The 12,596-nt window shown below is 55.0% G+C and overlaps 1 protein-coding gene across 4 annotated transcripts in view; it reads right to left on the bottom strand.

Annotated features, from left to right (window-relative positions):
- The window catches only part of ARRB1 (arrestin beta 1), a 68,041-nt gene extending 57,794 nt beyond the window's left edge, over positions 1-10,247 (bottom strand). Inside the window, exon 1 of one of the 4 annotated variants that reach the window (XM_036258517.1) lies at positions 10,120-10,247. In XM_036258517.1, coding sequence (XP_036114410.1) covers positions 10,120-10,139 — 20 coding nt within the window. In that variant the 5' untranslated portion in view covers positions 10,140-10,247. Of the gene's footprint in view, positions 1-5,438; positions 5,730-5,771; positions 10,078-10,119 lie in introns of those variants that run through there. The other 3 variants (XM_036258519.1, XM_036258514.1, XM_036258515.1) reach the window with 3 other exon arrangements.
- Positions 10,248-12,596: the final 2,349 nt, after the last annotated feature.

The raw sequence follows: 12,596 nt of genomic DNA, 5'->3' as shown, positions 1-12,596 counted from the left end.
AATCAAGGGATGGTCACGGGGACCTTTCAGACCCAGGAACTCTGAGCAGAGCTGCCGCACTCCTCCGTGGCCCCTCTGGGGAGGAATGAAAGAAGGAAGCAGGGAGTCGTGCTGAGTTATGTAACCAGCTTCCTCGGAGTCAGAGGCCCCAGCTGTCACAGCCCAGAGCTGGGGGGAGAGGTCGGGGGAGGGGAAGGCGGCTTTCTTCACCGCCTTTGCTGCCTTTCCTCCAGACCTCAGCCGGCACCGCTTTCCAAGCACCCCAGCTCCAAGGGAGCACCTCCCACTAGGGGTTGTTGTCTGAGTGTGTGAAACGCGGGCCTGCTGGCTTCCCTGGCAGAACACCAGGCTCTGCTCCTCCCTGACACCTGGGGGCAGCGGCTAAGGGAGAGAGGCCTCGGTCCCTCCACAAGGCCCACCCACGCCCCTGCACCTCAAGTTCTCCTCACTTCCTCCTAGAGAATCACCCGTGGGAGGGGTCACAAGGGAGGGGAACCCCGGCCACCCCAGCATCACTCTGCTCCGCCCGCCCGCCCTGGGCAATCTCACTTCCCTTTCCTGCCATCGTATGCGCTGCTCCTCCTCCGGCCCAGCTCAGCCACCCCACCCAAGCCCTGCAGCCCAGCTGTGTGCACAGTCCAGGACGGGCTGGGAAGAGGGGCAGACACAGAAAAGCTGAGATCCACTTCTCTAGGTCTTGAACACTAATGGTGACTTTTGATCAAGTCCTCACCCTCTCTGCCCCCAGCCACCACCTGCAGTGGTGTGACTGTGACACCTGTTTCACAAGTATGAATACTGACACCCGGACACTCTAATACCTTTGTCCAGATCATGGAGAGAGTGAGCAGTGTTGCTGGACAGCAAAGCCGAGTCTGTCGGACTCGAATCCATACTCCAAACCTCGTGGCTCTACCTTCGGGGAGCCCCATCCCCACACATCTCGGGGTGCTGCTTGGGAAATTACTAGACTGATGGAAAAGACACTGTGCAGCCTTAAATGGTCGCTCGCTGAGGACACTAATTTGCAAGGACAGTCATGAGGACAGGGCAGGGATAAGGTCGTGACAGAGGCCGAGGGCTTGCCTTCTGCCCCCACAGTCCCGCCTTCTACTGAAACTACAGCCACGTAGTTTGAGGCCACATCAGACCTGTACACAGCCTGCTCCTTCCAGAGGACAGGGATGCTGCAGGCCACGCTGGAACACGGCCTCCTGTTGATGCCTTCCTCCCTTCTAGCTCTGGAATCAAGAAGGAAAGGACCTAGAGACCTTCAGGGCCAACGCGTCCTCTACTTCCGGTGTGACACGTGGAGAAACTGAGGCCCAAAGGAGAAAAGCAGCTCTTCCACGGTATCACAGGGACGGTGAAGAGGTGAGATCCTGTCTCCCAGGTCAGAACTGGAGGCATGTCTCTTGGGTGCTGTCCCCATACAGCACCTTATCTTATCTGTCCCTTCACCACTCTCCCTGCTCCCCTACCTACTTCCTGCTTCCCTTTTCCAGCTGTGCTCAGCAGGCCCAGTGTCTGAACCCTCCCTTGCACAGCCTCCCTCTCATTCTCACATCTGTTCTGAGCCTCACCACCTCTCACCCCCTTTCCCTCCACTCCTCTGGGCCAAGGAGCAATTCTTGGGTGGTTTAATTAGCTGATTATGACCTCAGCCCTGCTGGATGCTGTGCCCAGAACTCTGTCCCCAGTAATTAGGTGGGTTCTGGGTACTTGCCCAGTGGAAGCCGATGGGGAGTTCTGTGCCCTCCAGCTGCATAAAGAGCTCCTTGATCACTAGTGGGTCATGGGAAGCCATGGTCCCCTCCTCATGCCAGGTCAAACCACATTGGGTGTACTGTAGCCAGATCCAGATGTCCATCCTAACGAGGAACTGCCCATTCTCCCGTACCACTGCCCAGACCCAGAAGAGGCTCAGGGATGTCTGAGGCTGGGGATGGGGAAGTTAGCCCACTCTCTGGGGCCAGGAAAGGATGGCTCCATGGCTAGGGAACTTATTTAGGAAGTAGGATTTGGATAAACAGAGACAAGTGAGGATGGCATTCTAGATGGGGGGTGGGGGGGGCGGCAGGAGCAAAGGTATGGTGGCTGCAGTGAGTCACCAATCCCCTCGCCTGGTAGCTCTGGCTGTCGGGAAACATTCTCCTAGCAAGGTAAAGCCCATCATCTAGTGACCTCCGCCCTTTGGGTCACAAAGAATAATCTAATGCCTGTGACTCTGGACCACCTTTACACATTCCAAATCATCAGTGATGTCCCATTGTTTACACCAACCAACTCCAGGTATATCTTTTTCCAGTGAAATACCTATATTAAGCCTCCTTCACTAAACAAATATTTATGGAGCTCAGTGCCATGCCAAGTCTGCGCAGGTGCTAGGGACAACAGACCCAGCCTAGGTGCCCTTGGCCTCACAGAGAGGACATCGCAAGTGTGCAAAAAATGAACTCACACAGAGAGGGTGGGACCAGTGCCAGAGAGAGAGAATGGCACAGAAGGCCACAAGGCACTTGGAGATCAGTGAGGGCTTCCCAGAAGAGGTGGCCACCTATGATCCAGACCTCAAAGGACAGAAGGGCATTGGGCATTTTGTGGGGTCAGGGCATCACCCTTGTACTGAGGGCCAATGGTAAAACAGCTTGTGCTGAGCCTTTTGGAGCCTCAAAAGTGAAGCAAAGAGGGTCCCTCACTGGGGAGGGAGGCAGACCCAGTAAGAGGTCATCCAGGAGCCTCAATAACACAGCCCTTGTGCCCGGGACGGTCTCTGCACTTTACCTATTTTAACTCATTTCATCCTTTCAGCAATCTGCAGCACAGGCACTATTACTACCCCATTTTACAGATGAGGGAGCTGCAGCAGAGAAAGGGTTAAATCACTGGGGCAGGTCACCCAGCTGGTAAGTGGCAGAACTGGCATTTAAAACCAGGAAATCTGGTTTTTGCTAGAGCCTACCCCATATTCTAATCAGCCTCTAATCTATGCTAATCAGATCACAGAGGAGGCTGTGGACGTCCAGAGGAGGGTGTCCGTGAGGAGGAAACAGCCTGGGCGGAGAGAGTGAACCGGTCCAGGACCTGCGGGTTACTAAGGTGCTTTGAGAGGTGCTGAGGCAAGAACTTGTGGGAGAAAGCACAACCCAAAACCCAGGCCCAGCTCCCTGGCAATCCCAGCTTCCTGATCTGTGACAGAGGCTTGAGCTGCGCACCCCAACTTCTCGTCCTCCAGAAGAAAGGTCACCCCAAACATGCTAACAGAACACAGGAAAGGGGTGACTCAGCCAGGATGGCCTTACACATGCTGGCTGATTTGATTTCCATAGGAACAGCAAGACCCAGAGAGGATAAATGTCATGCCCAATGTCACACAGCAGAGTAAGCATTAGAGCTCACCTCTGGGACCCTCCTGAGATGGTACATCCCAGCTGTCCACTCCCTACTCTTTCCCCTTGTCCTCTGCCAAAACACCGATGCCCATTGGTTGCACAGGCTGGGAGAAGGGGATGAAGCTGCAAAAGGACACAGCATGCCCCTTCTCTCTCTGAGCACCAGTAGAGGCCCAGGGCCAGAATGGGAGGGACCTCCTCCCTCATCCAGTTCCTGGGCCGCTGGGTCCACCCAGAGAGAGAAGCTACACCCTGCATGGCCACTGAACAGCTCAGCGTGCAGAGTCCTGCCTCCCTCGGCCTGCCACAGCCATAGCACCCCACCTTGCTCCACGCTCTTCAGACCAACACATAGATCCCTCTCCATGTACGCGGACCCCACGGACCCCACGAGTGGCTGTGGTCTCAGCCAGGCCCAGCCCAGACTTAGGCAGAGGGAGAGCTGCTCAACCGCTGTGATGACTTCAGTCGTATAGAACTCCAGGGACCTGTCTGGTCCAGTCCCTGGGCCTTGGCCTCCTGGGGGCCTTGCCTGGCATCAAGTCTCCTGGGAAGGAACAAGCAGTTCCTCTAAAGTGGGACTAAAGATGGGCCAGTCACAGGAAGGAGGAGGCCCGTTTCCAGAGAGATGACCCTGCCAGAGCCCCTTGGGGGATTGGGAGGGGGTTGGGACAACAGAGTCCTTTGTTCCCCTCTCGAGGCAGCCATCCTGTCCTGCCCCACCCCCTCTGTTCTACATACCCTACTAGGACACAAGCCACCCCTGGGGCAAGATCTCTCTGGCACAGGGAGGGAGGGTGCTGGGAACCATGAGAGATAATACCAGTTCTAATCCCGGGGATTGTGCTGGAGACACATCCCACCCTCAGGACCCCCTGTTCTGGTGTAAGGTGCATGGTTCCCACCTTCAGAAATCTGCCTCATGGGGGAGAAACAGGCTTCACTCATAAGAACCCCATTCTAATAGAGGTGATACATCCCCTCCCTGCGGACTCTCCGATCTGATGGAGAAGATCCCCCAGCACCCCGTCTAGCGTGGAAAGCATGGCTTCCATGCTTAGGATTCCCCAGAGGGGAAGACCTAATTTCAGCACTGAGGGAGTTCCTAGGCTGAGAGCAGAGGCAAGAAGGGAGGAAGAAGTGCAGCCCAGTCAATAAATCCCTGCCAGACAGCTCCCGTAGACCAGACCAGCCAACAGGAAACAGAAATAACGTGGAACCTCACCAATAACATGGAGCTCACCAGGTGGGGAACAGAGACACCTGGGGTATAAATAAATGAATGAGAAAGTGTCTTAAAACCTATCGACCCAGCACCCAAGGCCCTCTCACCAGAGCTACCGGCTCCATCGGCAGCCTCACCCCTCAAACGCTTGCACCTGCACCCACTATCTGCACCTTGGCACAGTCTCTTCCTTCTTTTTTATTTTATCTTTTTTTAATCCTCACCCGAGGTTATTTTTCCATTTATTTTCAGACAGAGTGAGAGGGAGAGATAGAGAGAGAGAGAGAAACACCAATGTGAGAGAGACATAGACTGGTTGATTGGTTGGTTGCCTCCCGCATGACTCCGACCAGGAACAGGGCCTGAGCCGCAACCAAGGTAGGTGCCCTTGACTGGAATCGAACCCATGACTCTTTGGTCCATGGGCTGACACTCTAACTACTGAGCCAAACTGGCCAGGGCTAGGTTCTTCCTTCTGTCTAGACTACCTAAGCCTTCCTTATGCCCAGGACCCAGCTCAGAGGGCACCTCCTCCAGGAAGCCTTCCCCAAGACCCCTAGATGCCCTTCTTTTAGGAGTCAGCACAGACATGCCTCCCCTGGGACCAGCTCACACACCAGAAATGTCCCTCCTGGCCCTCAGCTGAGTCTTACACCCCAGGTCCCCACAGCCCTCTGGGCTCACCCCACTGCCCAGGGCCTCACACTCTTCCTCCAAGAGGCTCACCCCAGCTCCAGGCACAAAGAACAACAGGGTCTCCCCCCTTCTCCTCTGCACCTGGACCTGGCTTTGTCCTCACCACTCCAACAAAACCCCCTCACCAGTCAACAGCAAGTGCTTTCTGGCTAAATCCCAGGGGTCTTTTCCCCAGCTCATCTTCTGTTGGTCCTTCCCTGCTGCTTCGGCACCCAGGACACACCCTCCCCTGGGTCCTCCTTCCTCTCTCCACCTTCAGCCATGGCCATCGGTGCTCTCCAAGGCCCCAGCTGTCCCTCACTATCCTCTCTTCATAGGCCACACCTTCTCTCTGCACCATGCTACCCACCCTCCCCATGTCAACTACCATCTCTAAACCCAAGACTTTCAAATCCCCACCTCCCACCTATATCCCTGCAACCCCAGGTCCCGATCCCTCTGTGCAGAAGTATCCCTACATCTTCCTCAACTTCCAGGCTGGCTCCTTGTCAAGCTGCTCCCTCTTGCAGGCCTCATTATATGGTCAATATGGTCCTGCTGGCAGCAGTTCCAGAAGCCACTCAGGGCATGCTGACCCCAAGCCTGGTCTTCTGTTGCCACAGCTCTGAGGTGTGGTCAGCCCATGACTCAGGAACCCTGAACCCATGCTTCAGTGTCATGCAAGAAGGCCCAAACTTGGAGGGAAGACAGCCATGGAGAATTCTGAAGCCCAGAGGCTGGCCTAGAATTGGGGATCATGGACGGTAGGTCAGGCTCAACACTTCTGTTTTCAGTAGCCCCACAAGTGACCCTGACCAAAGCCACAGGATTTCCCCATGTTCTAGCCAAGATGAGTTGCACAGAACTTAACCACCAAGAGAGAAAACAGCCAAGCTCACAGACAGCTGGTGATTACACACCCTCATCATACCCGCCCTTCCCCCGACCAAAAAAGAAGATTTCATAAACATCTGAAGGAAAAGAAAATTCATTCCATCCCACTGCTTCTCAGGAAGTCCCTCCTATTGTCTAACTCTGATCCTTCATGTTGCCAGTTGAATTAGTAGAAACAGCAAAGAACCAGAAGGGAGGCACAATTTGAGGGTTACCAGGGAGGTGGGGGAGTCTAACTAGGAGCCAGACAAGCCCCCTCCCTCTGAGGGAAAGTACAGAACAGCAGCAGGACTTTGTGGGCAGACAGGCCTGGATTCAGAAGTTCACTGGCTAAGTGGCAGTGGACAAATTATTTAATCTTTCCTAGCGTGTTGCCCCATCTGTGAAATGGGAAGAGCAGTCCCTACATTCATAGGATCACTGGGAGAACCAAATGAGATCGTGCGCGTAACTCCTGACGCGTACCAGATACACAACCAGTCGGCAAAATGGCTCCGCCTTCTTATTCCTGTGTCTCAGTTCCATCCTCTCCACAGCCTTCACTCAGAGCTCCCCTTCTCTCAGGCTCCTCCTCAGCCTCCTCACTGGTCTTGCTTCCAGGCCTGCTCTTCCCAGCCACCCTTCCTGCCACTGCCAAAGGCCCCCCTCTGAAATGAAAGTCTGCTCCCATCCCTCCCCTCCTCACACTCTTCCCCGAATCACCTTCCACTCAGAGAAAAGCCTCTCTCCTTGGCTTGACATTCCAGGCTGTTGATGACTGGCCTGTTGAGCGCTTAAGGCTCAGCCAGCATCCCCGGTCCACAGGCTGCACGTGTGGCTTCACGCTTCCAAGCCTTTGCACACTCTGCACCCTGGGCCAGGAATGACATCCCAATCCCACCCCTCGGCCTCCTGATCCTTCCAGGTGAAACCCAGTAGCCCCAATGCCACCTCCTTCCCAGGAGAGCGACCCTCACCATGCCCCCTGCCAGGACTGGGTTGGGGACTCCTTAGCCTCCCACAGCACATGTCACCCTGCATTATAATCACCTGCACTGCTCTAAATCCTTTGGGGACTTGGATTTAGAGTGGAGCCATTCATCTTGAACCCCCAGCCCTGGCATTCAGTCAACATTTGTCAAAAGGATGTCGGATTGCTCCCAGAGCACCCTGTTAGAGCAGCTGCCTACCTGCCTGTAAGGAGTCCTATCCAGGTATTTGTCTTTCCCCTTGACCCCGAAGTTCCTAGAGGGGAGTGACCGTTTCTGACTAATTCCCATTGTCATTTTCATATGGGGGATGCAAATCCAGGCTCAGGGATGGATGTGGTGACTACTGATCCTTAGACTACTGGATATTTGCTGTCTCCTCTTCTAAGGCCAAGATAAAGCAGAGTCCCACTGCTTATGGAACAAGGCAAGGTATTGGCCTTGCCCTTCTCTTCCAAATTACTCAGGAAACCTGCCTGGAAGGGAGGGGGCAGCCAACTGGGGCTGCAGGAAAGACGGAGAGGGGAGCAGGGCTATCGTTGGGTGGAGTGTAGCTAGGCCTGGGCTCCAGGCTTCAGGAAGCACCTCCTACCCTGTCCTGTGAATTCAGTAAACACAACAAGAACCCTCCAAATTTTAAAGAATTCATAGCTCCAATTTACAAGTGGGAAAACCAAGGTTAAGAAAGGTGAAGACAATTGCCCAAGGTCTCCAAGGTCCCCCAGTGAGTTAGAGGCAGAGCAGAAGGAGTCACGGAAAAGGTCCTGCCTCCAAGGATAGGGTCTCCAAGAGATGCCTGGCTGCTCATGGTGTCCTCATCCTGATGACAACCCCGGGCAGCAGGAGACCAATGACACTCCTCCCCAAGTCACAGAGAAGCAAGCCAAGGCTCAAGAGGGGCTGAGTCACCCTGATGGCAAAGCAGCAGAAGAAGAATGAAGGAGAAGAACAAAGGCTCCTGACTTTCTCAAGGAGAAAAGTCTGACCTCAATGGTCAGAAGGATCTTGGCTTTAGGGGACATGGATATGGAAGAGAGAGTCACACATCCTCCTGCTGAGGACAGAGACCTGGGTCACAGTGCTGGCCAGGCTGTAATGGGGACTAGCCATCGGAGTACGTGCAGACATCTCATAATCTTTTGAAACCTCCCCCACCAGCCTGGGCCTCCACACACAGAGCAGGGCACCCCCCCCTGGCCTCCCACCCAGGATCCTCCAGGGCATGGCAGTGCCCAATAGCAAGTCACAGAGAAATGGGACCTGGTGGGCTCCAGTCCGGGCCCTGCCTCTGACCTCTCCTTAAGCAAGCCAGGTAACCTCTCTGAGCGCTGACTTCTCTTCCAGAAAACGGGAAGAGGAAAGTTAGCCTCTCTGGAGAGCTGTCAGGAGGATGGCTGGGAAGCAGTTTCTGAATCTTAGGCGCACCAGTTAGTTACCTCTGAGCCTCAATTTTTTTTTTTTTTCTGGAATATGTTGATAATCTCTGGAGTACCTCTTTCATGCTGTTGAGAGAGTGTGTCAGACGAAAGTGGGTGTACAACAGCCCTGTCAGTGGTCCCGGAGCACGATGGCCACTGAGGTCATCTCTCCCTAGTCTAGTAGCTCCTGCAGCACACATCTTTGATCCCCACACTATGCCTAGCCCTCAGCAGGTGCTCGATAAATAACTACTGAAAGCAAGGAGAGAGGGGGGGGTGGAGAGAGGGAAGAGAGGAGGAAGGAGTGGAGCACAAGGACAAGAGAGAGCAAAGAGAAAAAAATGCAAGAGGGGTTGCAGAAGGAGTAAGAGGAGGAGATAAGGGAGAAGCTTTTATCAGAACTTAAGGAAGTGGTCAGACTGCAGGGGCAGACTAGGATGACAAAGCCGAGCACCTGGCCAGGGCTGTCCACTGGGGCCACCCTTCCCCAGCTCCAGCCCCCTCCCCTGTTTTGTCCCAGTTTTCCACTTCAGAGGCACATCCCCTCTCTTTCTGAGTCAGGGCAGGCTCCTCAGAGAGAGAAGTCTCTTCCCACCCCCCAGCTCAAAACAGATCCTGGCCAGCCACCCAGGCCTCAGGGAGGTCAGAGGGAGAGGAAATAGAGTGGATACGATTCTATTTTCTCAGGCTGCAGGCTGGCCTCCCACTGTGTGATATGTGTCTCCACTTCTCTCCAAGTGGCAACTAGAGTCAGTGTGTCAGCAGCCCCAGGGTCTGTCAACTTGTGACCATGGAGTGCCAGCCTGCGCGGGCATTAGTCTGCTTTGTGTCTGGTGGGTCAGTGTTGGTTTGGTCTTGCGAACACCATGTTAGTGAGATATGTGCCAGCACAAGCGGTCATGTTAGGAGGGGGGACAACATGTGTTTGCCAGTAAGAGTGTTTGTTACAGTGAGCAAAAGTGACTGTGTGTGTGTGTGTACATTGTAGCCAACATGTGTGTGCCAGCATTAAGATGTGTTAGAGTTGATGTGTTTGGTGTGTGACCTGTGTATGCCAACATGACTGTCAGCAAGAATGTGTTGACAAGTGTGTACCATTGTGTGTGACAGTGTCACTGTATGTGATCAGTGTGTGGCAGTGAATGTCAGCGAGTGTGTGCCAGCATGAGCGTGCCCATGGATGAGTGTGCCTGTGTCCACATGAGGGTGTGTGTCACTGTGTGTCAGCCTGCCCCCGTGGGTCTCTGTGTCTGCTAGCCAGTGCTGGGTGTCAGGGAGTGAGTGTGTTTGCGTGTGTCTCTCTACCGAGGAGCCATGAAGCAGACGGGGCAGCTGGGTCCTCGTCTTTGCGTACCCCCGCCCACAGCCCTGCCACTGACTACACGGGAAACCTCGGGGACAGAGGGGAACTCAGTGCCGCTGAGCCGGGCGTTGGCGGTCCTGGGATGACCGTGAACGCAGAGCCTGGGAGCGGACTAGAACCCCTGCCTGTGCACTCGCCCAGGTCAGCCCCATGCGCACTGGGCCCGACCGCCTCCCGCACTCACCGTGTCCCTTTGTCGCCCATGGTCCGCGGCGGCCGCAGGGAAGTCCGCGGGGTAAGCGCCCAGGCTGGAAAATCCCCGGCCGGCAGGAGGAGCGCGGGCCAGCCGGCTCCCGGTTCCCTGCTCCGCCTCCTCCGCTCTCGGGCCTCCGCCGCCGCCGCCCCCGCCTCCGTTCGGATCACCGCCCGCCGAACCGCCGGCCGCGCTGCACAGCACCCAGGCCGCAGCCAGGGGCGTGGAGCAGTGCGGGGAGTGTGCGTGTGTCTGTGCCTGTGTCTGTGTGTGCGCGCGTGTCTGGGTGTGCGCGCGCCTCCCAGCCGCCGCCAGGCCAGGGCGGGTGGAGGCGTCAGGGCCCGCAGGGCATTTGGGGGTCCACACGGGTGCGTGTCCAGATGTGTGTGTTATGTACGTGAGGGCGCACGCCGGGGTGGCTATACGTGCGCGTGTGTGCAGGCGAGAGTGCTGCACGCCGTGTGCGCGGGCCGAGAAGGAATGTATGTGTGCAGATTGAGCGGTGTGCGCGTCTTTCTGCAGCTGTGCGTGTGTAGGCGCGCTCCCCGCGCACCCGGAGGGCAGCCTTTGTGTCTTCGGAAGGTGAAAGCCGAGGGTCTGCCCACCCCAAGGCCGAGTTCCGGTTGGCGCCACTGTGGGGTAGGGATGGAGGTCGGTGGGAGACTGGGTAACTGGCAAGGCCGGCACCCTCAGTTCCACCCTCCCCCCAACCCAACTCCCCACCCTCTGGAGAGATAACACTCAACAACCCAACAGAGACAGGAAACAGGGTGGAGGGGGCCGGAGAAGACAGCGACGCTGGGGAACTGATGAAAGTGGGAGGGGAACCGGAGGGAGCGGGGGCAGCGGTAGTGGCTGCCCGAAAAGAGGAAACAGTGAGAGAGGAGATAAGGAAGAGGGCAAAGAGCTGGCCCGCTGCGCCTGGGAGTATGGCCTGGTGATGGCCCAGCTCCACAGGCTGCTGTGGGTGCCCCAGGGTATCAGCCCTCTCAGAACCAGTCTCCAGACATGTAAAGTGGGAGACTAATACCAGCTTGCAGAACTGGTCATAGGTGTTTGCTGGTCTCCCCTGAGTGCCTGACACACAGTAAGTGCCTAGTAGATATTAACCCATCCGCCTGCAGGCCCCATGGTGTCTGAAATCCTGGTTGGAACCTGGCTTTGTCTGAGGTTACTCCTGCTTTGCAGGTAGAAGGAGAGTGTAAGGTCTTTGCTGGGCTTGGCTCACTGGCCCTGATAGGTGTCTAATATCGGAGTATTAGTGGGAGGAAAGGAAGCTATCATCTACTCTGATGTGATTGTGGGTCTGTAAACATCTCCTGTAATTATACTCAGAAACAGATACCTATGCTGGCTGTATATATGTAGTCAGGTAAGTATATCTCAGTAGAATTACTATCATTATATCCAGAGGGCAGGTGCTTGGGGGGTTGGCGGACCAATAGGCAGGCAGAGTGGCCCAGGGTCTGGACAGCGTTCAGAGCTAAGGCTTAGAAACTCTCCACCTGGCCTTGGTCTCTGGGCTTCACCCTCACTCCAGCAGGGAAAGGAGAGGAAGCCACCTGCTGTTTCCACGAAGGTCAGGGATCTTGAGAGGAACACACCTGAGTTGTGAGTGATGAGAGGAGGCTCACTGTGTGAGCCAGAGAGGACCCTGACCAGGATGGAGAGGCCAGGCCCTGCCACTCTCTGCACCAGCTTCCCCACCTAGAAGACAGGAGTGCAACCAAGCGATGTGATCTCCATTCAGGGAACCTCTGCCAGCACAGAGCTCTTCCCAGACCAGTTTGGAAAGCATGGCTCTAACTTTCTTGGGACACTGAACAGATTGGTAGCCCGTGGAGTCAACATGCAGGATTTCAAGTGCATTCCTGCTAGCCTATAAACTTTATGAGGGGGCGTTTGGTGTGCCTGGCACTGCTTGATGCTCACAGTTCTATGAGATAAATCTTCTTTCCCCTTTTTATACATGAGCAAACTGACACCCGGAGAAGCTAAGTAGTTTGCTGAAAGCCATAAGTTCCTGGGGACCTTGGCCTCTGACCTCCCCTCCAAGGCCCTCCCCAAAGGAAGCTAATATATATTAGAGCCAGAACTTGGCCCTTGATTTACTCCTCATTCAATAACTGTTTGCTGAATGTGCCATACATGGTTCTAGAAACTTACAGTGATCAATAGGACAAGCGGAGCTGTCATTCCAGTGAGGGGTCTAGCACGTGGTAAGAGCAGTGAAGGTGGTACGTTTGCCACACCTGTCAGGAATACAACGTTGTCATGTACTCCTCGAGTAATTACAATCAATAAAAATGTAAAAGTAATAATCTTGAGGAGACCTCTATAAATATAAACAATCTAATTTCTGGCAGTAATAAGTGTTATGAAGGAAATAAAACGACGGTCAAGGCATAATGGGGGCAAGTGTACTTAGAAAAAAGCTCTTCAAGAAAATGACCTGTGGCTGAGACCTG

This window comes from Molossus molossus, unplaced genomic scaffold (assembly GCF_014108415.1).
Source record: "Molossus molossus isolate mMolMol1 unplaced genomic scaffold, mMolMol1.p scaffold_m16_p_13, whole genome shotgun sequence".
Taxonomy (NCBI): Eukaryota; Metazoa; Chordata; class Mammalia; order Chiroptera; family Molossidae; genus Molossus; species Molossus molossus.
The sequence above is the reverse complement of the archived record's forward strand: the minus strand, read 5'-3'. Positions and strand labels throughout refer to the sequence as shown.